The sequence below is a fragment of the Salvelinus fontinalis genome, chromosome 36 (assembly GCF_029448725.1).
Source record: "Salvelinus fontinalis isolate EN_2023a chromosome 36, ASM2944872v1, whole genome shotgun sequence".
NCBI classification, from domain to species: Eukaryota; Metazoa; Chordata; class Actinopteri; order Salmoniformes; family Salmonidae; genus Salvelinus; species Salvelinus fontinalis.
Genome location: NC_074700.1, coordinates 20747295 through 20775087, shown reverse-complemented (window position 1 = coordinate 20775087; position 27793 = coordinate 20747295). Strand labels below are relative to the sequence as shown.

At 42.1% G+C, this 27793-nt stretch overlaps 2 protein-coding genes across 2 annotated transcripts; one reads left to right on the top strand and one right to left on the bottom strand.

Moving 5' to 3' along the window:
- The first annotated feature begins 508 nt into the window (after positions 1–508).
- Positions 509–15276, top strand: LOC129835686 (kelch-like protein 33). The gene is made up of 4 exons (XM_055901418.1): positions 509–1376; positions 13235–14174; positions 14299–14469; positions 14607–15276. The coding sequence occupies exons 1-4, from the start codon at positions 509–511 to the stop codon at positions 15127–15129; spliced, it is 2502 nt and encodes an 833-aa protein (XP_055757393.1). The 3' UTR covers positions 15130–15276.
- A 6688-nt stretch (positions 15277–21964) lies between these two features.
- On the bottom strand, positions 21965–27325 carry LOC129835685 (kelch-like protein 33). Its single transcript, XM_055901416.1, has 5 exons — positions 26424–27325; positions 25479–26089; positions 24936–25273; positions 24487–24657; positions 21965–24269 (listed from the first exon to the last, which is right to left on the bottom strand). Exons 1-5 carry the CDS (start codon positions 27271–27273, stop codon positions 23741–23743), a joined length of 2499 nt encoding a protein of 832 aa, XP_055757391.1. The 5' UTR covers positions 27274–27325; the 3' UTR covers positions 21965–23740.
- Between the last annotated feature and the right edge of the window lie 468 nt (positions 27326–27793).

The window sequence follows — 27793 nt, the reverse complement described above, 5'->3', positions numbered from 1 at the left end:
ACATAAACATAAAGGTATTGCATGGTAAAATTGGGGACATACTGTTTGCTACTCTGAATCCAAAAATGAAATGAAAATTGTTATTATTAGTCCCTACCGTGGGAAAACTTTGAGAGATGAGAACAAGGACCAGAAACAGAGACAATTATTTATTGTTTACTTTGAGGTCTGATCTGTATGACTTCAGGGGTTTATATATAGCAGCTTGTCTGGTTGAGTGGGGATTTATAAATGGTTCTGTCAAACAGGAGTTAGAACACACAAGAAGAGGGAAGGGAAGGAGGCGACAACGTAGATACCTGACCCTGTAGAGAGTGGGGAAGAGAGAACTGCACTAAGATCACACACAGTCAGTCAGATAGCTATAGCTGAGAGCTTTTTTAGTGTGGCAACAGATTTGTGTAGTGTTTTTTATAAAATAAAATAAAATTGATATAATAGTAAGCTGTATGTGTAGGTAGGCAGTGTTGGACATTTGTTGAGATAAAGACTGTTGCTGTTGGAAGCGATGGCTTTATCTGGACCATGTTTCCAGAAGGGTTTGGAGGCTCTATGGAGGCAAGATGAAGAATTTAGGGGGGATAAGCACAATATAGATCGAGATGGAGAAGAGTGTGCAGGAGAAGTGAAAGAAAAGGGTTGTGGGGATCAGGTGAACACAGAAGAAGAAGATAAAGATGATGAAACATTTAGAAGGGAGGAAAACAGTCAAATACATCTAAAGAGAGAGACAACTGAAGAAGAGGGGGATGAGCTTCAAGAAGTGAAAGAAGAGTGGACAGTTGTTGGAGGGCAGAAAGGTGGAATAGAGGATGTGGATTCAATAAGGGTATACGTTAGAGACTCCTACACAAGAGAAATGTTCCAAACCCTGCAGCAGCTCAGGGACTCCTCTCTCCTCACTGACCTGACTCTGAGCACTGAGGATGGGCAGCGTCTCCACGCGCACTCCCCTGTCCTGGCTGCTGTGAGCACCCTCGTACATCAGAGACTGCAAGAGAGGGATGAGGAGAACGAGAGGAGAGATGTTGACATGTATGTACAGACAGAGATATCCATCAGTCTGGGTCCTGAGGTGGGGTGTGTGGGGCTGGCAGGGGTGCTGGAGTTTGCCTACACTGGAGCCTTAGCAGCTCTGAACAGACACACACTGGCCCAGATACAGACTGCAGCTACAACACTAGGGGTCCCCAGAGTTCTAGAACTCTGCAGTGAAGAGGAGGAGAAGATGAAGAAGGGAGTAGAGAAGAGGACAGGAGAGAAGAAGATCTCTGCTGAAGAACAGATGAAGGTCAGTCTTCAGTCCATCAGAGAGCTGTGGGCAGAGAGAGTGGGCTGTGATGTGGAGCTGGAGGTTGGAGGAACGTCATTCCATGGTGAGTAGACTGAAGTCAAAATACATCACGACTATGTACTGTAGAATGATAGAGGAGACTATTTATTTATGGGGGCTCGTCCTGGATCAAGCTAAATAACCCATGCATGCTTATGATGGTAATAATGTTGTTTTTGATCAAATTTTTATTTAACAAAATGATTTAACCTTTATTTGACCAGTAAGGTCAGTTGAGATCAAGTTCTCATTTAACACTGGGACTTGGCTAAGATAAAGCAAAGCGACACAAATAACAAACAGAGTTACACATGGAATAAACAAACGTACAGTCAATAACACAATAGAAAAAGTTTATATGCAGTGTGTGCAAATGGCGTGAGGAGGTAAGGCAATAGATAGGCCATAATAGCGAAGTAGTTACAATTTAGCAAATTAACACTGGAGTGATAGATGTGCAGATGATGATGTGAAAGTAGAAATACTGGTGTGCAAAAGAGCAAAAATGTTGATAAAAACAATGTGGGGATGAGGTAGGTAGATTGGGTGGGCTAATTACAGATGGACTATGCATAGCTGCAGCGATCGGTTAGCTGCTCAGATAGCTGATGTTTAAAGTTAGTGAGGGAAATATAAGTCTCCATCTTCAGTGATTTTTGCAATTCGTTCCAGTCACTGGCAGCAGAGAAGTGGAAGGAACGGCGGCCAAAAGAGGTGTTGGCTTTGGGGATGACCAGTGAGATATACCTGCTGGAGTGCGTGCTACGGGTGGGTGTTGTTATGGTGACCAGTGAGCTGAGATAAGGTGGAGCTTTACCTAACAAAGACTTAAAGATGACCTGGAGCCAGTGGGTCTGGCGAAGAATATGTAGCGAGGGCCAGCTGACGAGAGCACACAGGTCACAGGGGTGGGTGGTATATGGGGCTTCAAAGAGACAAAAAGGATGGCACTGTGATAGACTGCATCCAGTTTGCTGAGTAGAGTGTTGGAGGCTGTTTTGTAAATGACATCGCCGAAGTCGAGGATTGGTAGGATAGTCAGTTTTATGAGGGTATGTTTGGCAGCGTGAGTGAAAGAGGCTTTGTTGCGCAATAGGAAGCCGATTCTAGACTTCATTTTGTATTGGAGATGTTTAATATGAGTCTGTAAGGAGAGTTTACAGTCTAGCCAGATACCTAGGTATTTGTAGTTGTCCACATATTCTAAGTCAGAACCTTCCTGTAACGACTTCCGCCGAAGTTGGCTCACCTGCCTGTTCGGTCGGGGCTCGGCGGTCGTCGTCACCGTCCTACTAGCCGCCACCTATCCCTTTTTCGTTTGTCTGTTTGTTACGTGTGTGCATTGTAGGCTGAGGTGGATTTTCTTTTCTTACACTTGACACCCTGTGGTTTTTGGGTTGTCACGTTGTATGTCCGTGCCCTGTATTGTTGGGCTTATATTTTGTGTGTGCCTTAGTAAAGAGCACAATACCCCAGTGGAACTCTCTCTGCGTCTGATTCCTGCACCCACCTAGTCCCGCGTGACACCTCCAGAGTAGTGATGCTCGTCGGGCGGGTCCGGGCAGTGATCGGTTGAAGAGCATGCATTTAGTTTTACTAGCGTTTAAGAGCAGTTGGAGGCCAGGGAAGGAGTGTTGTAAGGCATTGAAGCTCGTTTGGAGGATTGTTAACACATTGTCCAACGAAGGGGGGGAAGTATAAAGAATGGTTCCATCTGCGTAGAGGTGGATCAAGGAATCACCCGCAGCAAGAGCGACATCGTTGAGATATACAGAGAAAAGAGTCAGGCCGATAATTAAACTCTGTTGCACCCCCATAGAGACTGCCAGAGGTCCGGACAACAGGCCCTCCGATTTGACACACTGAACTCTATCTGAGAAGTAGTTGGTGAACCAGGCGAGGCAGTCATTTGAGAAACCAAGGCTGTTGAGTCTGCCAATAAGAATATGGTGATTGACAGAGTCAAAAGCCTTGGCCAGGTCGATGAAGACGGCTGCACAGTACTGTCTTTTATCGATGGCGGTTATGATATTGTTTAGTACCTTGAAAGTGGCTGAGGTGCACCCGTGACCAACTCGGACAAAACGAAAGAGAGGTTGAACAGACTGGTAATAGGGATTGCAACAATGGCGGCGGATAATTTTAGAAAGAGAGGGTCCAGATTGTCTAGCCCAGCTCATTTGTATGTGTACAGGTTTTGCAGCTCTTTAAGAACATTTGCTATCTGGATTTGGGTGAAGGAGAAGCTGGGGAGGCTTGGGCAAGTAGCTTCTGTGCAAGTTGCTGCAGGGAGTGCGGAGCTGTTGGCCGGGGTTGGTGTAGCCAGGAGGAAAGCATGGCCAGCAATAGAGAAATGCTTCTTGAAATGCTCGCTTATCGTAGATTTATCGGTTGTGACAGTGTTTACTAGCCTCAGTGGAGTGGGCAGCTGGGAGGAGGTGCTCTTATTCTCCATGGACTTTACTGTATCCCAAAACTTTTTGGAGTTAGGCTAGCATAGCCTAGCCTAACGGGACAGGGATATCATATAATATAATTTTCATGAAATCACAAGTCCAATACAGCAAATGAAAGATAAACATCTTGTGAATCCAGCCATCATTTCCGATTTTTTAAATGTTTTACAGCGAAAACACAATATGTATTTCTATTAGCTAACCACAATAGCCAAACACACAAGCACATATTTTCACCATGTTTCCACCGCATAGGTAGCTTTCACAAAACCGACAAAATAGAGATAAAATTAGTCACTAACCAAGAAACAACTTCATCAGATGACAGTCTTATAACATCTTATACAATACATTTATGTTTTGTTCGAAAATGTGCATATTTGAGGTGTAAATCATAGTTTTACATTGCAGCCACAATCACAAATAGCACCAAAGCAGCCAGAATAATTAAAGAGAGCAACGTGAAATACATAAATACTCATCATAAAACATTTATGAAAAATACATGGTGTACAGCAAATGAAAGATAAACATCTTGTGATTCCAGCCAATATTTCCGATTTTTTAAGTGTTTTACAGCGAAAACACAATATATATTTCTATTAGCTCACTACAGTAGCCAAACACACAACGCAATTTACTCCCGGCAAAAATAGCACAAAACCGACAAAATAGAGATAAAATGAATCACTAACCTTGAACAAATCCATTAGATGACAGTCTTATAACATCATGTTATACAATACAATTATGTTTTGTTCGAAAATGTGCATATTTAGAGCTACAAATCCTGATTATACATTGTGAATACGTAGCATCGATTCACCAGAATCTCCGGAGAAATTTTGGACACTCACCTAATCTAACCAAAGAACTCATCATAAACTTTACATAAAAATACTTGTTGTATGGCAAATGAAAGATACACTGGTTCTTAATGCAACCGCTGTGTTAGATTTTTAAAAATAACTTTACCATAACATACAGCTTGCGCTATTGTGAGACAGCGCTCACCAAAACGGCGGAGAATAGGAGTCAACATTTTACACAGAAATACGAAATAACATCATAAATGTTTGCTTACTTTTGCTGAGCTTCCATCAGAATGTTGTACAAGGAGTCCTTGGTCCAGAATAAATCGTTGTTTGGTTTTAGAATGTCCATTTCTTCTGTCGAATTCGCGCCACAATGCTAGCCAAGGTTGCTAACATTCCCATCCTCTCTTGACGCAAAGAACGGAAAACTCCAAAAGTCCCAATAAACGTTGAATAAACTGATATAACTCGGTTGAAAAAAACTACTTTATGATGTTATTATCATATGTATCAAATAAAATCAGAGCCGGAGATATTCTGCGTGTAAACCGAACGCTTTTCAGAAGACAGTGTCGAGCTCCGCCGCGCGCCTTCGAAGACAAAGAAAATTCCGGACCTGTCACTCCAAAGGCTCTTGTTCGGCCTCAGATCAAGCTAGACACCCAATTCCACCTTCCACTGCCTGTTGACATCTAGTGGAAGGTGTATGAAGTGCATGCATATCGATAAATAAAAGCCAGTTGAATAGGCAGGCCCTGAAACAGAGCCTCGTTTTCAGATTTTTCACTTCCTGTATGGAAGTTTGCTGCAAAATGAGTTCTGTTTTACTCACAGATATAATTCAAACAGTTTTAGAAACTTGAGTGTTTTCTATCCAATAGTAATAATAATATGCATATTGTATGATCTAGAAAAGAGTACGAGGCCGTTTAATTTGGGCACGATTTTTTCCAAAGTGAAAACAGCGCCCCCTTATTGACAAGAAGTTTTAAAGAACGACAAGGCATCCTCTACTGACGGGATAAGGTCAATATCCTTCCAGGATACGCGGGCCAGGTCGATTAGAAAGGCCTGCTCGCAAGAAGTGTTTTAGGGAGCGTTTGACAGTGATGAGGTGTGGTCGTTTGACCGCGGACCCATAGCGGATGCAGTTAATGAGGCATTGATCGGTGAGATCCTGATTGAAAACAGCAGAGGTGTATTTGGAGGGCAAGTTGGTCAGGATAATATCTATGAGGGTGCCCATGTGTGCGTATTTAGGGTTGTACCTGGTGGGTTCCTTGATCCTTTGTGTGAGATTGAGGGCATCTTGCTTAGATTGTAGGATGACCAGGGTGATAAGCATATCCCAGTTTAGGTCACCTAACAGAACAAACTCTGAAGATAGATGGGGGGCAGTCAATTCACATATGGTGTCCATGGCACAGTTGAGAGCTGAGGGGGGTCTGTAACAGGCGGAAACAGTGAGAGACTTATTTCTGGAGAGATTCATTTTTCAAATTTGAAGCTCGAACTGTTTGGACAAGACCTGGAAAGCATGACATAACTTTGCAGGCTATCTCTGCAGTAGATTGCATCTCCTCCCCCTTTGGCAGTTCTATCTTGACGGATATTTTTGGTGGCCTTCCTAAGCCCGGATTCAGACACAGCAAGGACATCAGGGTTGGCGGAGTGTGCTAAAGCAGTAAGTAAAACAAACTTAGGGAGGAGGCTGTTAACATGCATGAAACCAAGGCTTTTACGGTTACAGAAGTCAACAAATGAGAGCGCCTGGGGACACACAGGGCCTGGGTTAACCTCTACATCACCTTAGGAACAGAGGAGGAGTAGAATGAGGGTACGGCTAAAGGCTATCAAAACTGGTCGTCTACTGCGTTGGGGACAGAGAATAAAAGGAGCAGATTTCTGGGTATGATAGGATAGATTCAAGGCAAAATGTACAGACAGGGGTATGGTAGGGTGCGGGTACAGTGGAGGTAAACCTAGACATTGAGTGATGATAAGAGAGGTTGCATCTCTGGACGCACTAGTTATGCTGGGTGAGGTCAGCACATGTGTGGGGGGTGGGACAAAAGAGGTATCTGAGGCATGTTGACTGGGACTAGGGGCTCTACAGTAAACTAAAACAATGATAACTATCCTAAACAACAGTATACAAGGCATATTGACATTAGAGAGAGACATAAACCGAGCCATAAAGCAATCACAGGTGTTGATTGTGAGAGCTAGGTAAGACAACAACAGCTAATCAGCTAAGACAACAACAGGTAAAATGGCGATGAATGGGCAGAGAGGGTCAGTTAACTACACACAGGGCCTGAGTTCGAGGCTGCGGCTGACAGATAAACAAAATAAACTAAATGGAGTACCGTGATTAATGAACAGTCCAGCATCCATCAGCTTTGTAGCCAAGTGATCATAGGGTCCAGTGAATGGCAAAAGATGAAACAGGGAAACCGCTAGGTAGTCGTTATTACGCTAGCAAGCGGGAGACATGGAGTTCAAAAAAGTTAGCAAGCCGAGGCTAGTAGAAGCTTCTTCACCGACGTCCGGCAAAGGCCGGTTCAGGGGCACAACGGACGGAATTATGTCGGCAGAACAGTCGTGGATGAACTATCTAATGTTAGCTAAATGTAGTAATTAATACATTGGCAACATTTCAATTCTGTGAATTGTCTTGTGCCAGTTTGAAATTGACACAATACCTTTAAGTAAATGTGTCCACTAGAGATGACGTGCAGGAGCTTGCAGGGATTTGTAGTCTTGCATGTCTACTTTTATGCTAATTATAATTTTTGAATCTGAGAGTAAATAGAGCTGAATATACTGATAAAAGTCAACTTCTATGATAGAGATTTACATGGTTATAAAAATGTCAAGCCAGGGTAAGCCTACAGTTGTGGCCAAAAGTTTTGAGAATGACACAAATATTAATTTTCACAAAGTCTGCTGCATCCGTTTGTATGATGGCAATTTGCATATACTCCAGAATGTTATGAAGAGTGATCAGATGAATTGCAATTAATTGCAAGTCCATCTTTGCCATGCAAATGAACTGAATCCCCCAAAAACATTTCCACTGCATTTCATCCCTGCCACAAAAGGACCAGCTGACATCATGTCAGTGATTCTCTCGTTAACACAGGTGTGAGTGTTGATGAGGACAAGGCTGAAGATCACTCTGTCATGCTGATTGAGTTTGAATAACAGACTGGAAGCTTCAAAAGGAGGGTGGTGCTTGGAATCATTGTTCTTCCTCTGTCATCCATGGTTACCTGCAAGGAAACACGTGCCGTCATCATTGCTTTGCACAAAAAGGTTTTCACAGGCAAGGATATTGCTGCCAGTAAGATTGCACCTAAATCAACCATTTATCGCATCATCAAGAACTTCAAGGAGAGCGGTTCAATTGTTGGGAAGAAGGCTTCAGGGCGCCCAATAAAGTCCAGCAAGTGCCAGGACCGTCTCCTGAAGTTGATTCAGCTGCGGGATCAGGGCACCACCAGTACAGAGCTTGCTCAGGAATGGCAGCAGGCAGGTGTGAGTGCATCTGTAAGCACAGTGAGGCGAAGACTTTTGGAGAATGGCCTGGTGTCAAGATTGGCTGCAAAGAAGCCACTTCTCTCCAGGAAAAACATCAGGGACAGACTGATATTCTGCAAAAAGGTACAGGGAATGGACTGCTGAGGACTGGGGTAAAGTCATTTTCTCTGATGAATCCCTTTTCCGATTGTTTCGGGCATCCGGAAAAAAGCTTGTCCGTAGAAGACAAGGTGAGCGCTACCATCAGTTCTGTGTCATGCCAACAGTAAAGCATCCTGAGACCATTAATGCGTGGGGTTGCTTCTCAGCCAAGGGAGTGGGCTCACTCACAATTTTGCCTAAGAACACAGCCATGAATAAAGAATGGTACCAACACATCCTCCGAGAGCAACTTCTCCCAACCATACAGGAACAGTTTGGTGACGAACAATGACTTTTCCAGCATGATGGCGCAACTTGTCATAAGGCGAAAGTGGTAACTAAGTGGCTCGGGGAACAAAACATCGATATTTTGAGTCCATGGCCAGGAAACTCCCCAGACCTTAATACCATTGAGAACTTGTGGTCAATCCTCAAGAGGTGGATGGACAAACAAAAACACACAAATTCTGACTAACTCCAAGCATTGATTATGCAAAAATGGGCTGCCATCAGTCAGGATGTGGCCCAGAAGTTAATTGACATGCCAAGGCGGATTGCAGAGATCTTGAAAATGAAGGGTCAACACTACAAATATTGACTCTTTGTCAATAAATGCTTTTGACACTTATGAAATGCTTGTAATTATACTTCAGTATTCCATAGTTACATCTGACAAAAATATCTAAAGACACTGAAGCAGCGAACTTTGTGGAAATTAATATTTGTGTCATTCTCAAAACTTTCGGCCACGATTGTACACGAAACACACCCCTTATTTTTAAGTGTTTCTAAAATCCCCTATGAGAAAAGTGAACAGTGGAAAAACGATTGGAAACATTTCCCTGTTTGACCGCTAGGTTTTATTGGTATTATGATACCTCCACTGTGGGGCTCTATTCTCCCGCTAGAATGAAAGATAGGTTATGCATCTTGTAGTGATCTATTCAGGGGCACAACTTTCACTGGAGACTGTGGGAAATGTCCCCCCCACATTCTGAAATTGCATTTTTATCATTGGAATGTGATACAAAACGAGGCAACGGTGTGCTTTAGGACCATGCGGACACATCCAAGCGGTCGTGTAGGCTGTTTACAGTGTTTATCCAACTGGGTTTAAAAAAAAAAATCATGTCCCCCCACTTCTAATTCCAATGTTGCACCCCTGGATTTATCTAAGTGAGCGACAGGGAAACCCTGCTGGTTTGTCAGTCTGCTGTCTGTCCTGCCTCTCAGTACCTGTATTATTTTTGTGCTCTGTGGTTGGCTGTGCGTTGTGGTTGGCTGCTGTCAAATTTCTTTTCACAGAGGAGTGAATTTACACGTCTGTTGTAATGTAAGTAAGTGGTGACGATGAGTTGAAATCTACTCATGTGTTGTTTTGTGGAACATTCATTTATTTGATTTAGCGTGTTTCATAGGCCTATATAGCCAGCCACAAAGTCGGCCGCATAGGTAATTTACTGTACTTCGATTGACGACCGAACAGCTTGTGTTGATTAGTTTATAAAAGGTGTCGAACTGACTGAATAAATTGTATTTCATTGGGACAAGTAAACAAAATATCTTGTTTGTGTTTTCCTTAGATTCTAAGCCCATGTCGAGACTTTGCACTGACCGCTAAAGTGACTTGTCAGTGTAGCCTAGTGATGGGTAGGGTTGTTTGTGAATTAAGGACTGTGTATGACCAAATCTTTTAGGTGACTGGAACCGATCACATTGGTGACTTTCATTTGGCTGCCTAATTTGCATACTGGTAGGCTGCTACTGCTTTTTGGCAATTATCTGCAGATAACCCAGCTAGCAATGAGGAAGCGGCCCTCTGGGCCCTCAGGGACCGGAATTGATTGAACCGGCCCGGAATCAAAATGAATGACTACCCAGAATCTGCCCAAGTACATCGGGCCATTTCCGTCTACCAGAATTCAGCTGAATTTGCCTGCATCTTACCAGAATCCCCCCCAGAAGCGGCCCAATGCAAATTTAAATGAAGGTATACAAAATTACCCGATATAGTCTTTTTAAACATGACTATTATACATTTTATACATACAAAATATACCCATCTACAAAAAAGCTATTTGTGACGGAGGACACACCATACACCTGGTGACCGTGTCAGCGTGCATGTGCCTAGCCCGCCACAGGAGTCGCTACAGCGCAACGGGACAAGGACTTCCCTAACCCGTACGATGCTGGAATAATTGTGCATCGCCTCATGTGTCTCCCGGTCGCGGCCGGCACGGGTCTCAAACCTGAATCTGTAGAAACGTACTGCGATGCAGTGTCTTAAACCACACTTGGAAGGTTCCATCCACTAAGTTTTTAATGTTTATCAATTGCCTTGCACAAAGTATCAAAAAACTAAAATACTACACAGGACTCTTAAAGAATTTCATTTAAATGTTAATTGTATTTTTTCGATCACATAAACAATGAGGAAAATATGGAAAAAATAAAGACATAATGAAATGTTAATTATATAAAGCAGCTCGTGTAATCACCTGCCAGAGAGTAGCCCCAATTGGCCCGAGCCCAAAGTAATGCATTTGGGCCAGAAAGCTCCCACCGGATTCGGCCCGAGCCCCAAGTGATACATTTGGGCCAGATTACACACACCGGAATCGGCCTGAGCTCAATCCCCGCATCCTAGCCATAAGTAATACCGCCGAAAGCGGCCCAGACTCGGCCACATGACGTCGGCCGAGTCTGACTCTCAGCCGAGTGCCCCAACTCTCAGACGGAATCGGCCCAGATCCACTGTGCTAGCTGGGAAATGATGATAAAACATTCGCAGAAGATGTCAAATCATCACTACAGGAACAATAAGTATTGGAGAGAGAGCCTCGTTCTGTTCCAAAATAGGATAAAAGAAAACAGATTGAAGGTTATAAAAGCTAATGTCATGATACTTACATGGTATTATTAAAGGTATTGATAGAGGCCTACTGATTTGATTAAAGTGTCGACAATGGAGTGAGTAGTCAACTGCTGCTTTCTGTGTAGCAAAGTCCATGCTTAACACCTGCTTCATTATTCAATCACACCTGTAGGTCTAGTCATGTTCACCTAACTTTGTATAAAGGTGTGGGTGCACAATCTGCCAGGGTGTTTCTCAACAGGGAATCCTGTCGTGGCATTTTCCTGTATTACCAAATGAGGAGAGTTACAAACCACACACCAGTCAGAGTTATACTTAAATTGCATCTTTAATTATATGAGCTTCACCATAGCCCTGTGACTCTCAGATCAATTCAGTGTCTATAATGAATTCTGAGAGTCCCTACAGTAGAATACAAAGATATTTTATAGCCAAGATACACCCCTCTCAATTTACATGGCGAACCACAGATCTCAGGAACTCTTCACAAAGGGCCTTTTACTTGAGAAAGGAGTATCCCATAGCCAGATAGCATTAGCTATAAATTATCGTTCAGTTTGGTCTCTAAGACGAGGTTCTAATCTCGTTCCTGGTACTTCATAGTACGAAAACATTACCTCACTATCTGGAATGCTCTTTAGGCTTTATTGGCCAAAGACATCGTAAATCTCCTCTGTCAGTGCTATCTCATAGAGGCCCATCCTCAGAGGAACACTGAACACACAATAGTCGACAGATTTTGCCAAAATAAACTACATTGAAATAGACTAGATTTAGTTTACGCCACAGTAAATGTAATTCAAAATACTGACTAGACTTTTTGTCTGACTAGATTGCTAATCTACAGCTTTACCTCAAACTCCCACCCACAGTGACTGATTGACAGATCTGAAACACTACCAACTCTGTGAGTCAAAGTCATCCTGCCCCCTCGCCTGACAATCCCACCGACAGTGATTGATTGCCAGGCCAAACTATTAACTAAAAATAAATGTGGTAATTTATATCTTGCAGTAAATATTACTTACATTCCAAGAGAAGAAAGGCTTCATGTAAAAAAAAAAATTGTATCTTACTTAGAAAGTATTCCTGTCACTTTCGTCGTCGGGCGAAAGAGAGCAGGACCAATGCGCAGCGTAATATGGATACATCTTTACTTTTAATAACAAAGAACACTGAATAAACTTACAAAAACAATAAAACGAACGTGAAGCTATATATAATAAGTGCAGACACAAGCAACTAATACATAGACAATCACCCACGAAATACTCAAGGAATATGGCTGCCTAAATATGGTTCCCAATCAGAGACAACTATAAACAGCTACCTCTAATTGAGAACCAATCTAGGCAACCATAGACATATAACTACCTAGACTAGTCAAAAACCCATAGACATACAAAAACCCCTAGACAAGTCAAAAACAAAACAAACCACCCCTTATCACACCCTGACCTAACCAAAATAATAAAGAAAACAAAGAATACTAAGGTCAGGGCGTGACAATCCCTGATCATATAGGCTTCGACGTTATCCAAAACAATTAACAACCCACTGAATTCATACATTTTCAGGATTGCTTTTGCCAAGTCATTTTATTGCAGTCATTGTAAAGTTATTAAAGTATTCAAAATGTAGCTGTGTATTTTGGATGGAATCATGGTATTAGAATGTACCAGAGGCCACCAAAATAGAGCTCGTGCTGCAAAAAAATTGGGGGCTATCACCCGTACTTTTCTATTTGGCTGGCTACTCCATATACTTACGAAAAACACTGTATATAAGAATAATAGGTTGATATATAAATATTATTAATATATTAATATATAATAACATAATAATAATCAGATTTTAAAATGAGAAAGATTTAAATGAAATGTTAATTGTATATTTTTTTGTTTATTGTTGAGTACTCGTCTGTGATCAAAACAAATTGTAAGATTATGCCTTTTGTCTTACATCTGAATTCATAAGAGTCATGATAAACCAGATGTGGAAGTAGTCTATATGAGCTACCTGATGATAACAGCAATATTCAATTTCCTCTTCTCTCTCCTGACTCAAGTCCACAGAGTGCTCCTGTCTGCCAGCAGTGACTACTTCCGAGGAATGTTCACCAGCGGGATGAAGGAATCTATGCAGGCCTGTGTGGCCCTTCCCTTCCTGCAAGCCTCAGAGCTGGAGGCCCTGATTGGCTACTCCTACAGCGGGTACCTCCCCCTCAGCTGGGGACGTGTCTTTGAGATCACCTGCATTGCCTTCCAGCTCCAGTTCCAGCCCGCGCTCTTGCTGTGCCTCGACTTCCTGAAACAAGAAATGGACGCCCACTCCTGCCTGGACGTGGCGTCCTTCGCAGAGGCTTATGGCGTAACGGAACTCCTTGAAGTGGCCAACGACTTTATCCTGAGACACTTCGAAAATGTGGCAGCAACCCCTAAATTCCAAGACCTGCCAGTCAATAAGCTTAGAAAATACCTGAAAAGCAACTCCCTCTTTGTGCCCTCTGAGCTTGTAGTCTTCAAGGCAGTGGTGGTCTGGATCGAGGCCTGTCCCAGCGAAAGGATTAAACTCACCAAAGAGCTGATGAAGAACGTCCACTTTCCTCTCATGACATTCAAGGAGTTCAGTGAAGTTAAAACTGCAAAACTGTGGACTGAATGCAACATAAAACGTCTCTACCAGACTATGCTGGAGGACTTTCGCTCTTATCACGTTGCATCTGAGACCCCGTGCAGGGTCTACCTGCCAAAGGACAGCCTAGTCTTGGTGGGTGGAGATCAGATCTCTGCCGACTTTATCCGGCGAACCCCCAGTCGAGAACTGTGGTTTGGGAACTCTCTGAGGAACTACACAGGCGTTGTGAAGACAGTTGAGTGGAGGTTGCTGGGAGAGATGCCAAAGCCACCAAGGTTAAGTCACGAATTGGCTGTAGTCGCAGGGAAGTTGTACGTGCTCGGGGGACAGAATTATAAAGGCATGCTTGGCGTTCTAAACTCGGTCTACAGGTGAGATAAGAACTTTTGGGTTTGTATCTACTAACCAAGGAGTCCATTAGGTATTAATATTTTTACATATTTATGTTTTTACATTATTTTCTTCCTTCATCTCTCATTCTTTGTGTTCTTTCAGATATGATCTGCTTCAGAACCGCTGGGAGAGATTGGCCAACTTGCAGGAGAAAAGGTGTAATTTTTCTGTGGTTGTTCTGGACGAGATGATATATGCCATTGGAGGGTACATTGATCCAGAAACTAACCTGGGTAGTGTGGAGCGCTACTGTCCAAATACAGATTCCTGGAGGTAAGGTTTTTCTTTGGTAGGAATGGTAACACAGAATCACTTGCGGTAGTTAATGGTTCCATTAGAAATGGTATGTAACTTAAGCAAAACTTTGTTTCTTTGTTGCTATCTTTACCAAATGTGGCCTTCCCTGTTAGCTTTGCCCAACCCTTGGATATGACCTTGAGTTGCCATGCTGCCACATTGTTGGATGGAGAGGTCTTCATCTCAGGGGGGTTCGACTGCAGGTACCAGTGTCTGGTGTCCATGTTCCTGTACCATCCTGAGAGAGGAACAACCTACCTGGCAGAGATGAGCCAACCTCGAGCCTATCACTGCATGGAGACTTTAAACAACCATCTTTATGTGGCCGGAGGAGTCACCGTTGATGAAAACATGACGTCTATTGACCAGCTGGCCTGTGAGGTCTACGACCCTGTTAGTGACTCCTGGAGTACCCTCACGCCCCTGGCCGTCTCCCATGTTGGAGCAGCCTCTGTGGTTCTGGAGGGGAAGATCTATGTGCTGGGAGGATACTGCCAAGAGAGATACAGGGAGACCAGACTGGTGCATCGCTATGATCCCACCATCCAACGATGGGAGAATATCGGCGAGATACCCGGACCTAACACTGACATAAGAGCCTGTTTGCTCCACCTGCCCAAACACTTGAGACAATGAAACATCACTATACATCCTATAACACCACACTAAATATTATTCCATTACATGACCCACACCTCACTCCACCAGTATTCTTATACGTTAAGAATACTGAGTATACCATCCATCTAGCTAACACCAAGCTATATTTCTGTTCATATTTAGCTTCAGATCATTAATAAAATTACATATAAATGTTCTCTACTGTCTCACAGCTAACTGAACCAGCTGGCGAATTGCTAATTTTCTATAGGTAAATTCAATGTAGATGTAGAAGTTGATGGTGAAAATCAAGCTATTTAGCTAGACAGCTTTTTTGGCATCTGCTTTAGTGTCACATTCTAGGCCTTGGGTAATAAATTAACTATCATTAGCTAGTTCCAAAATTAGAACCAATGGCCATAGCCAACTTATGTAATGTAACATTGATCTTACAAGCATGTATTTCAATGGATGAAGGATGTTAATATTGTTTTGACACTTTACGTAGCATGTGCCATTCTTTAATCACTATATTCACAAGGACACCAATTAAGCAACTTAAACATGTTTATTTCTCTCCATGTGCAGGCTATAAGTGAATTACTATAACAAAACAGGAAGGGTATTACAATTTCAGGGTAGCTTCATGTCCTCGTGAGAAATGAGAAACTGGGAAGTGGGAAGTCATACCTCTGACATGAATGTGTTCACTTGCCTTTGAAGTGGGATAAATTATTCAGCCAATAAGATTTTAGCTAGCTTGATAAACTAGCTAACATTGCTAATAATAAAGTTAGCTAGCTTGCTTAACGTTGACATATGTTACATTTGTCTACATTTGTCCAAAATCGTGTGACATAAAACATTACTTTTTTGTTCTTGCATTTATGGCAGTGTAAGTTGTTATTATATCATATATTAAGCATTAATCAGTTAAATTAGACATTTAACTTGAACCCTGTAAGAATACTAGCTGTCAGACAGTTTTTGTGTAAAGATATCAGAAATGCAGGGTAACTACGTAACATTTCGTGTCTTCATATGTTACAGGGTGGAAACAGTTTTCATGGGCACACAAATCTAAAATGATGAATGCGATTGCAAAACGGAATGCTTCTAACGAAAGAGTCACCTTAACTTGATACTTAAAACCTAAATCGACACTGTCATTAACATGGTTCTTCAGTAATTAAGCATTATACTTGTTGGATGCTCATTTGGTGTCCAGCTGATTAGTTACGTTTAATCATCATCTGATCCAGGAAGGAATTATCCAAATGACAGTCAAGTGACGAACAGCTGTTGCGATAGTGCATGTGATAGAACAACTGCTGGAAGAAAGGTGTTTGCGAGAAAAGTATTTTGGTGTCTCATTCGTTATGCAGGTGAAAACATTTGTGCCTGGATCCACAGTGAATCTAATATCTCTAGCGAATTGATGTTGATCATCTGTTGTTGTCTGATTGATCTACAGCATGGTCTCATTCGATTTAACAAACAAAGCATCAAGGTAATGAATTCATGTTTTCACGTTTTTGTGCCTTAGATTGGAAACCTAGTGTGTGCAATTGTATAGGATATACTATTGCTCAACACCCAACGCTCTTCCTAATAAAGGCTGCAATATGTAACTGTATGGGCAACCCGATGAAATTCACATAGAAATGGAAGTTATAGATCTGTCATTCTCATTGAAAACAAGTCCAAGAAAAAAGTACCAAAAAATGTATGAAGTCACTACTGTAAGTTGCTCTGGATAAGAGCTTCTGCTAAATGACTAACATGTAAATGTAAATGCAAGAAGCGGTAGATCTGTTGTATGTGTTTTATTTGGATTTAGCCTATTTTACGTTCAGTATTGTACACCAGCTTCAAACAGCTGAAACCCCATGTATCTGAGAACCCCCATACAATTTTCATACACCACCGCACAACAGGTCAAGAGGGGTTTCTTTGCCAACAATGGGTTCCCAGATACAAACGAGGCAATGATAGGTTATGTGATGCGCAAAATATGCTGCTGACTGTGGTGGCAAGGTAGTCAGGTGGAATGCACAACTCGTTCATTCTGCAGAACAGCATTGTTAGCCTATACATTAGCCTATACGCCTACAGGAGTGAGCTGTTGAGGATGGATGGCTTATTGGTGAGTGTTGCCTACTCATTTGAAGTATATTTGCCATTGCTAAAGCAACTTGAATTGTCTTTTTGGTCCTCTCTTTGTCCCTATGTTTTAATTTTTTCTGGTCAAACCACAACTGAGCGAGCCAAATAAATGCTGTACTCAATCTCCGACACTATTACCTCTGTCTCGTTTTTTGTTGCGCCATTGTATTTCATGGTACTGCGTTGTATATTCCCATGGGCTTTAGCGGGATGATTTTGATCATACATGGTTAATTAAAGGCGCTTCGAAATGCAAATAGCCAAAGTTGTGCAGAAGCACTGAGGCTAAAAACAATTGGAATTGATCAATGGTTATCTCTTACAGGTGTGAGTATGATGCTTGTAGGATTGTTTGATAAATAACACTTTTTTATGCATACAAACATTCTAAATTCAGTTTGTAAGTAGTATTTCAGAATAGTTGCTATGCAATATTGATAAATGAGGCCCCTGGTGTGGTTATCTGAAGTACCCATGAAGGCCACTAAATGTTATACAATCAGATAGGAATACAAATACTAGATAGTACTATACATATAGATGTATTTCTAATAGAACAAAAACCATGTCAAAAAGGGAAAAACAATCGAAAAAAGAAGTGTTAGTAAAAGGAACCCATACTCTAAAAGAGAGCATTACAGCTGAGAAGCGGGAAAGAAAGAAAACACACATAGAACACTATAAACATACAGAACCAGGAGACGTCTAGAAAACAACTAGATTAAGGTTAAAGGGGAACTGCAACAGCTGATTTGGCCTTGTTTTTTGGCTTGCACCTCAAGAAATGCTGGCGGCCATGACAGGTGCCAAACGTGAGTTGGCTTGGGGGTCAGTAGCCTACAGAGTAATATGAGCAGAATGCAATTGCTGAATTTATGTAGATTTTCTAAACAAATTGTTTTAATGGCTTTCAGATGTAGTGGCAGGTCAATTTGGAATAAACAACCCTTTACATAATACCATAGAAGCAGTGTTCTGCTAATATAACTGTTTGGTGTCATGTATACAACAGGAGTTCCCTGATCCTGGTGCAGGACACAGGGTTTTTCCCTCCCCATAATGATGGATACCATTCAATTCAATAACAGAAAAAGACAATACAAGTAAAAGTTGTCTAGTAAAAGGTTTATGTTGAGTGCCAGGTCTCTCTCCGTTCAGAAACGTCAGTGTCAAGCCTGTCTGTCAGTCAGGACTCCATCACATCATCATGCAAGTCTCCAAGTGCTGGCTTCGTAGATGCATCTGTGCACACATACACAGTCACTGTTCTATGACCAATGGCAGTTAGAATAGGTGATATCTGACAAAAAAACATATACTATATTGAAGTTTGAACAGGTCAGACTAAACCTACCTAATTCTGGTTTCCCCATCAACGACCATTGGTGAACAAACGAGGTGAGGCTGGAGGCAAGGTCTTTGCCGGCGCCCCATTGATGGGCATGGCAACGTATATCATCAAAGATACTGGTCGGTCACACACAAACAATGCACTAATTGCATTATTAATGGTGGTGATGATTAGCTTGGTGGAACCAACCTGATTGCTGCGTTCGGCTTTCTATTTCACTTCAGATATCGTTATATGTGAAATAAAATGCTAAAAGCAGTAATCAGGCTGGTTCCACCAAGCTGGGCAATGAAGGTGAATTGGGACAAAACCCTAAACTGTTTTGACCTTTGACCAGGTAAAACGTGACCAACCTGATTCAAGTGTCCTCCCTGTTCCATTCGTAGGAATGCTCACAGCGAGGGCATGTCTGCGTAATGGTTCAGCCACACATGTCCCATGTGGCTCAGTTGGTAGAGCATGGGGCTAGCAACGCCAGGGTTGTGGGCTTGATTCCCACGGGGGACCAGTATGAACATGTATGCGCTCACTCGTGTAAGTCGCTCTGGATAAGCGCGTCTGCTAAATTACATAAATTTAAAATGTAAATTTGATGTTCCCTTTGCTGGTATTCTCTATGTTGCATGTTTGGCTGCAAACTGGAAATCTCTCAAACAACTGCAGCAGGCAATCCTCATAAACAATGTACTTCCTCATCTTATGAGGTGGTGTTGAATGGGAGGGTCTGTGAAAGGCTGATCCAATAGACAGTCAAGTGCTGAATTGCATTTTGTTATAAAAAAAGAACAATGATTTTTGATATAACACTTCACAACCAAAATGACTTGACTACTTGTATCTGCTTGGCTGGGAAATTAACCTACTAGTTTATCCCCATATGGAAAATGATCATAATCAAATAAGAATCTTGTATGGCAGAAGAAGATTATTTGTACAAAAATCAAATAAGAATGTGGTAAGATGTTGCATGTTTTGCCTTACTGTACTGTATGTTAGTGGTGTATTGGCGTACTGTATGTGTTAACGTATATGCCTTATGTGGAAAATACAACTGAATACATGATTGTGGTGATTGTCTTAGATATGGTATGACATATGTGAGACAAAATATATTAATTATATAGTCCTCTATGAATATTATAAGTAAAGCATATGTTCTGATAATGTAAACTCTACAACATTTTGTTGTCCTAAAAGGTTTCATATGGTTTTGATAAATCAACATACACTGAGTGTATAAAACATTAAGAGCACCTTATTAATGCTGAGTTGCACCCCAGTTATGAGTTTTGTATATCATTTGTATATAAATGATATACAAAATTATATTCAGATTTGTATATAATGTGTATGTACATTTTCATTTTCAGGTATGAATTTCCATGGTTAGAAAACACATGCGTTTTATAATAAGTTTTCAATAGTTTGTATTTGTTCCTATATAAATGCTGCATGTTACAATGTAAGAATCAAATTTAACCTTAACCGGTCCATTATAAGGGAAATAATGATGAACATTTAGGTAAACTGTTAAGTATAACATATTTATTAACAAATGAAGAGGCCCTGATGATGATGCCAAACAATCACTTATACAGTGCTGGAAATGTTTTATCTCAAAAAACTAATCTGTACCAAACAAGGATGATAGCCCTTAGTAAATATTTCCCTGAAAATTTCCACAAGTGTAGTATAGTGCATTAAAAAATACATCTAGATTGTGAAATAGGTCTACTGAATGGATTCCAAGTTTAAACTAACTGTCCAGTGTTTCCAGATTTATATGAAATATGATCTATAATTAATTACAATATGAGTTAAATCGTTTTAGTTCCAAAAATGTATTAAGTACAGTAAAAAGCAGCTTTTCTGTGTTGGAATGATTGCAGTTTACCCCAACAACGATGGTGAGGGTGTATAGCGGTCATAAAAAATATTAATGTAAGTAAACCACTGATTGGCCAGCTCATCCTCTTTGAAGAAATAGCAAGCATTTTTTTGTATCTGTTTAAAATACAAGTTTGAGGTGGCTTTAAAAAGACAATTCTCCAGTTTACAGTATGTGACACCACACTTTCTGCACTGTTGTTAAAATCATTTGTTTTATTTAGTATAGTATACATTTCTGTGTTAAGCATCCTAAATAATGCCATAGATTCAGTTTTTGAAAAATAGTAAACGAAAAAGGGAAACATGGTGTAGGCTACAGAAGCCAATGACTTACCGCTCCACCAGTTTTGCTGAAAATAGTGGAGGAAAAATTTTAAAAATCTGCACAATTTGGTGAAAGCCCTGAAACCTTAAGAAAGCCTCATTTTTACCATCACTAGTATTGTGTTAAATAATTACATTTTAATGATAAGATATTCCCTTATGATCTCACTTGGTGAAGAAACTGGATGAATCGACTCGCCTGTGGACTGATACTGGATGAATGGAACAACAATGTCCCTGTCACTAACAAATACAGTCACAGTCATTCACTCGAAAGGCAAGGCACACTGGGAAATATGCAAATAAGTCTTTAAACTAAGCAGTGTGTTAATTTAACACTGAAAGTGTGAACTCATATAGACACTGGAATCTGAGGTGCAGTTAACTTTAACTCTAATGAACTTATCCTTTGCAGCAGAGTTACCTCTGCTGCAAAGGATAAGATTGTGACTGTCTTCCTTTCCATTGGCGGTCCTAATAAGAGCCAGTTTCATCATAGCGCTTGATGGTTTTTGTGACTACACTTGAAGAAACTTGCAAACTTTTTGAAATTTTCCGCATTGACTGACCTTCATGTCTTAAAGTAATGATGGACTGTCATTTCTCTTTGCTTAATTGAGCTGTTCTTGCCATAATATGGACTTGGTCTTTTACGAAATAGGGCTGTCTTCTGTATACCACCCCTACCTTGTTACAACACAACCGATTGGCTCAAACACATTAAGAAGGAAAGAAATTCCACAATTAACGTTTAACAAGGCACACCTGTTAATTGAAATGCATTTCATGTGACTACCTCATGAAGCTGGTTGAGAGAATGCCAAGAGTGTGTAAAGCTGTCATCAAGGCAAAGGATGGCTACTTTGAAGAATCTCAAATATAAAATTTGTTTAACACTTTTTTGAGGTTACTGCATGATTCCATATGTGTTATTTCATAGTTTTGATGTCTTCACTATTATTCTAAAATGTAGAAAATAGCAAAAATAAAGAAAAACCCTTGAATAAGTAGGTGTGTCCAAACTTTTGTAGGTGTGTGTATAACGAACGTCGTCGGGAGAAGGAGAAGAGGAACAAGGTGCAGCGTGGTAAGTGTCCATATTACTTTTAATAAATACGAAACACTTGAACAAAACGACAAACGAACAGTTCTGCAAGGTGCAATACACAAAACAGAAAAGAACTACCCACCAACATAGGTGGGAACAGGCTACCTAAGTATGGTTCTCAATCAGAGACAATGATAGACATCTGCCTCTGATTGGGAACCACACCAGGCCAAACACATAGAAATACAAAACAAGGACAACATAGAACACCAGACATAGAATACCCACCCAAACTCACGCCCTGACCAACCAAAATAGAGACATAAAAAAATCTCCAAGGTCAGGGTGTGACAGTGTGTCCAATCATTTCATGAAACAAATAACACTCTTTGTAAGGAGGTCATAAGTTATGTAATACTATCAACAAACATGCATTCATTTTTCTTTTGTTTTCTACAAACAGTAAAAAAAAAAAAATATTCACAGCACCCGACAAACAACACTTTGCAAAACAAAATGCCCACTACACAACACATCCCCAAAGTGATCAACATATGGTTACCAAATTTCTTCAAACACTTCTGTTTTTTTTATTTAATTTTATAATATATAAAATCTTAAGGTACAGTATGCAGCTAGATAGTTCAGTCCTCCAGTTTGCTATTAATGGTGAATATGAGGCTTTTCAATTGATGGCTATACAGACCATGACAACATAGCTTTCTCTGAGATGAATCACAAATATTTACATATCCCAACAGATAGACCCGTGGAGATGGAGGGATATACATTCCCAGTGACAAGGAAATAGGACATACAGTACATGACCCCAAAATGGTGTCAGTTTATCACAGGCAATCAATTTATTTGGCCTAGCAGCTTCTTTCAGTATTTCTTCTACGCTAGATGCCTAAGGTGTCACGTTCTGACCATAGTTCTTGTGTGTTTTACTTGTTTTAGTGTTGGTCAGGAAGTGAGCTGGGTGGGCATTCTATGTTGTGTGTCTAGTTTGTCTGTTTCTATGTTTGGCCTAATATGGTTCCCAATCAGAGGCAGGTGTTTTGTGTTGTCTCTGATTGGGAATCATATTTAGGTGGCTTGTTTTGTGTTGGGGATTGTGGGTGGTTGTTTCCTGTCTCTGTGTTTTCTCTGCACCAGCTAGGACTGTATCGGTTTGCCACATTTTGTTATTTTGTAATTGTAAGTGTTCACAGTTTTGTATTAAACATGTTGAGCACTGGCTACGCTGCGTGTTGGTCCGATCCTTGCTACACCTTCTCTTCTCGTGAAGAGGAGGAAGGCTGCCGTTACATTAGGTTCATCCAGATTCTGTTGAAGTGATTAAATAAGATTTCGGAGTTGTAGGAACTTAAAGAAATCGGCCTGGATTAATCCAAATATTTATTGTAATTGACTGTGTGACAGTAGATATCCATCATAGTATGTTAAAAATTCATGATGCCACTTTGGAACCAGGACTTTAAGGTGCTGTCATTAAACACCTGAGGTAAAAAGGGATTATTCCAAATACGAATGGAATTGGCTGTTTTTCAATCAAAACAATATATCAATGACATAAAGAATTAGGCTATGATTTCTGGCATACAATATGTTTTTTTCGCACCTGTAGATTCACAAATGCCAGCATAGCTCTTTCTCTGTGTTTTACAGTCTTATTTATTTTATTTTATATATGGCAACCCCAGCCCTCTTTCTCACCATGTGACCCTCCCTCTCTCATTGTTTTATTGTCTCAAGTGGGCAAGCAGGTGGAGCATTAAAATAGTCCTGCCTCTTTAAGTGTTTTTCAGTTCATAAAACAACTTCAATGTAATGTGGAACTTCATCACTCTCGAAAGTTCCCTCTCTCATTGTCTCAAGTGGGCGGGTAGGCGGAGCAAACAGGCTCTTATGTCAGTGTTAGGCCCGGGCATCTTGCCCATATTCTCCCAACGTTGGGTAATGGGTTCATATCGGTGAACCAGTCTGGTCTCCCTGTAGTCCTCTTGGCAGTATCCTCCCAGCACATAGAGCTTCCCCTCCAGAACCACAGAGGCTGCTCCAACATGGGAGACGGCCAGTGGCGTGAGGGCACTCCAGGAGTCAGTAACGGTGTCGTAGACCTCACAGGCCAGCTGGTCGGTGTAGAACGTACGTAGGTTACACACCCCTCCAACCACACAGAGACCACCACCACCATGATGCAGGACCTCCATACAGTGCTGGGCCCGATCCTGGCTCATCTCTGCCCGGTAGGTAGTTCCTCTCTCAGGGTGGTACAGGAACATGGACGTCAGACACTGGTACCTGCAGTCAAACCCCCCTGAGATGAAGATCTCTCCATCCAACAATGTGGCAGCATGGCCACTCAGGGCCTGGTCCAGAGGCTTGGCATAGCTGGAGATTGGCAATGGTTGGTAAGAGGTTGGCAATGGTAATGATTCAGAACAATCACGAATGGTTCAAATTGAGAGCGCTATTGTTGAATAGAGTCAAAATTATATGCTGCTCTTACATTCTTCTGCATGTGTCCCAAAAACTTTTTATTTTAAAAGTCTGTTTAATATACTTTCCTGTTTAATAGAACCTCATGGAAGAAAGAGTATTATCTTACCTCCATGTGTCAGATACGGGGCTGTAGTCCTCCACACTGTCCAGGTTGGTATTCATGTCCATGTCTCCTCCGATGGCGTAGAGACGATCACCCCGCACCACCACCGAAAAGTTACTTCTGTACTCCTGCATGTCAGCCAACCTCTGCCAGCTGTCCTGCATTGGGTCATACCTGTGTGTGTGTGTGTGTGTGTGTGTGTGTGTGTGTGTGTGTGTGTGTGTGTGTGTGTGTGTGTGTGTGTGTGTGTGTGTGTGTGTGTGTGTGTGTGTGTGTGTGTGTGTGTGTGTGTGTGTGTGTGTGTGTGTGTGTGTGTGTGAGATAAAGATAAAGAGATAACATTTTCAGAAAATCCCTAATCTCAGCCTCCTCAATGATAAGAAACATACATTTTCTACATCAAAAAAAGCAACATGTATTGTTAAAACAACTGGTCTTAGACCTCTTCATACCTGTATACCGATTTCAGCGTATCAGTCTTTGTGTAGAACTCACACCCTCCAAGCACGTACAGCCGCCCCTCCATCACCCCCACCCCGTGTCTAAACCTGGGCTTCTCTGGTATCTCTCCCAGAATCCTCCAGTCCATGGCCTTCACCAGGCCTGTTCCGGTGCGGAGGGAGTTAGCGAACCACAGCTGCCTGCTGGGAAGCCGTTTCCCCAAGTCAGGATCCAGCTGGTCGCCTCCGACCAGAACCAGGGCGTCTTTTGGCCGTCGGACCCGGCACTGGTCCTGTGTCTCGGGAAGACTGAAGCCAAACTCTTTGAGGGCTGAGCCGTACAGATCCACCTGTAGTAATAATACAAATAATACATTTATTTATAATGAGCTTTTAAAAAAAACAAATTGCTGTATGTGTGATGTGTATTATACACTATCTGTTATATGTCTTAATATACAGCAGAATTCCTCAAGACTATTTCCCTATACAATCAAAGTTTATCGTGTTATATTGTATTGAGATACAGTTGTATCATATCGTATTGTATCTTACCTCTGTGTCGCTGCTGCACTCCATGCGCAGGTTGATTGCCCTGACCTCTCTGAACTCCTTAAAGGTCATGAGCGGGAAGCGGACTCCTGTCATCAGCTCCTGGGCCTGGGCTAGCCTCTCCGCTGGATCGGCCTCTACCCAGACCACCACGGCCCTGAACACGGCTAGCTCTGAGGGCGCGCAGAGGCCGTCAGAGTGGAGAAAATCCAGCAGTTTATCAGCCGGAAGGTCCAGGAATTTCAGGCTGGTAGACACTTCTTGGAAGTTCCTCAGAACAAAGTCCTCGGCCGCCTCGAGGAGTTCCAGCATCCCATACGCCAGGGCGAAGGAGGCCACGTCCAGACATGAGTGGGCATCCATTTCCTGTTCCAGGAAATCGAGGCACATCGAGAGGGTGGGCTGGAACTGGAGCTGCAGGGCTGTGCAGGTGATCTCAAAAACACACCCCCAGCTGAGGGAGAGGGACCCGCTGTAGGAACAGCCAATCAGGGTCTCAAGCTCAGAGGCTTCCAGGAAGGGAAGGGCCACACAGGGCTGCTGTGATTCCCTCATCCCGCTGGTAAACATTCCCCGGAAGTAATCACTACTGGCAGCCAGGAGCACTCTGTGGACTTGAGTCAGGAGAGGGAGGAATGTTCATCATCTGATTTCAGCATCAGCAGTATCATCAAAACCTCTTTAGAATCATTATTATTACCATCATCATCATCATCATCATCATCATCATCATCATCATCATCATCATCATCATCATCATCATCATCATCATCATCATCATCATCATCATCATCATCATCACCATTGTTATCATCAAGTTACTCCTAAACAGAATACTGGGACTACTCCAGCTTGATCCCCGGCAAACCCCCATAAAACCACAAACATTGCCTCCTCTATCATTCTACAGTACATAGTCGTGATGTATTTTGACTTCAGTCTACTCACCATGGAATGACGTTCCTCCAACCTCCAGCTCCACATCACAGCCCACTCTCTCTGCCCACAGCTCTCTGATGGACTGAAGACTGACCTTCATCTGTTCTTCAGCAGAGATCTTCTTCTCTCCTGCCCTCTTCTCTACTCCCTTCTTCATCTTCTCCTTCTCTTCACTGCAGAGTTCTAGAACTCTGGGGACCCCTAGTGTTGTAGCTGCAGTCTGTATCTGGGCCAGTGTGTGTCTGTTCAGAGCTGCTAATCCCCCAGTGTAGGCAAACTCCACCATCCCTGCCAGCCCCACAAGCCCCACCTCATGACCCAGACTGATGAATATCTCTGTCTTTATGTCCATGTCAACATCTCTCCTCCCCTTCCTCTTCTCCATCTCTTCATCCCTCTCTTGCAGTCTCTGGTGGACAAGGGTGCTCACAGCAGCCAGGACAGGGGAGTGTGCATAGAGACGCTGCCCATCCTCAGTGCTCAGAGTCAGGTCAGTGAGGAGAGAGGAGTCCCTGAGCTGCTCCAGACCCTGGAAGACCTCTTTAGGATAGGTATGTCTGTAGAATGTACGAACCTTCTCTTCATCTCCCAGTCCTTCACTCCTCTCTGACACTTCCCCTTCTTCTTCCTCTTCTCCCTGGCTTGCCGTACTGTTGTTCCTCTTCTTGACCCTTGCTCCCTCTTTTTCCTTTCTCCTCATCACGCCCATCCGGTTGTTGTTGTAGGCCACAATCCACCTCAGCTTTCGATCGTCTGCTTCTACCTCTTCTCCTCCTTCCTCAATCACCCTTCTCCTTTCCTTCTCTTTCCTCCACCGTTCCTCCCATTCCATGGGCAGGTACCGTCTGGTAAACTCCATGGCTGTTTATGGCTCGAACTTTAGGACTCAGTTAGAGATCGATCCAACTGCTCTTTAGACAACCTCTCTATCACAGATTATGTAGGCTATGTATATGTTATGCTAACTATCTACTGCTATACACATAGCCCAGATCTAACCTTTCTCCCCTTCTCTCTCAACCACACTCTCTCTTTCTTTCTCCACTCAGACACTTTATGTGCATCTCTCTCTCATTTTCTCTCTCTCTCTCTCTCTCTTTCTCTTTGTATCTCTTTCTCTCTCTCTCCTTTTCTGTCTCTCGTTCTCTCTCACTCTGTCTCTGCCTCTCTATTTTTCTTTCTCTCTCTCGCTCTCTCCTCTCTCACTCTGTCTTTCACTCACTCTCTTTCTCTCACTATCTCTCTCACTCTCATTCTCTCTCTCTCTGTCTCTTTTTCTCTCTCTTTTTCTCTCTGTCTATTTCTCTCTGTCTCTATTTCTCTCTCTGCCCAGATCTAACCTTTCTCCCCTTCTCTCTCAACCACACTCTCTCTTTCTT

Coding starts and splice junctions, on each gene's coding strand:
- LOC129835685 (XM_055901416.1), bottom strand. CDS start 27,273: ATGGAGTTTACCAGACGGTACCTGCCCATGGAATGGGAGGAACGGTGG. Junction 24,658..24,935: donor ACGCTGAAATCGGTATACAG/GTATGAAGAGGT, acceptor ACACACACACAG/GTATGACCCAATGCAGGACA. Junction 24,270..24,486: donor CCCGTATCTGACACATGGAG/GTAAGATAATAC, acceptor GCCAATCTCCAG/CTATGCCAAGCCTCTGGACC.
- LOC129835686 (XM_055901418.1), top strand. CDS start 509: ATGGCTTTATCTGGACCATGTTTCCAGAAGGGTTTGGAGGCTCTATGG. Junction 1,377..13,234: donor TGGAGGAACGTCATTCCATG/GTGAGTAGACTG, acceptor TCCTGACTCAAG/TCCACAGAGTGCTCCTGTCT. Junction 14,470..14,606: donor CCAAATACAGATTCCTGGAG/GTAAGGTTTTTC, acceptor CTTCCCTGTTAG/CTTTGCCCAACCCTTGGATA.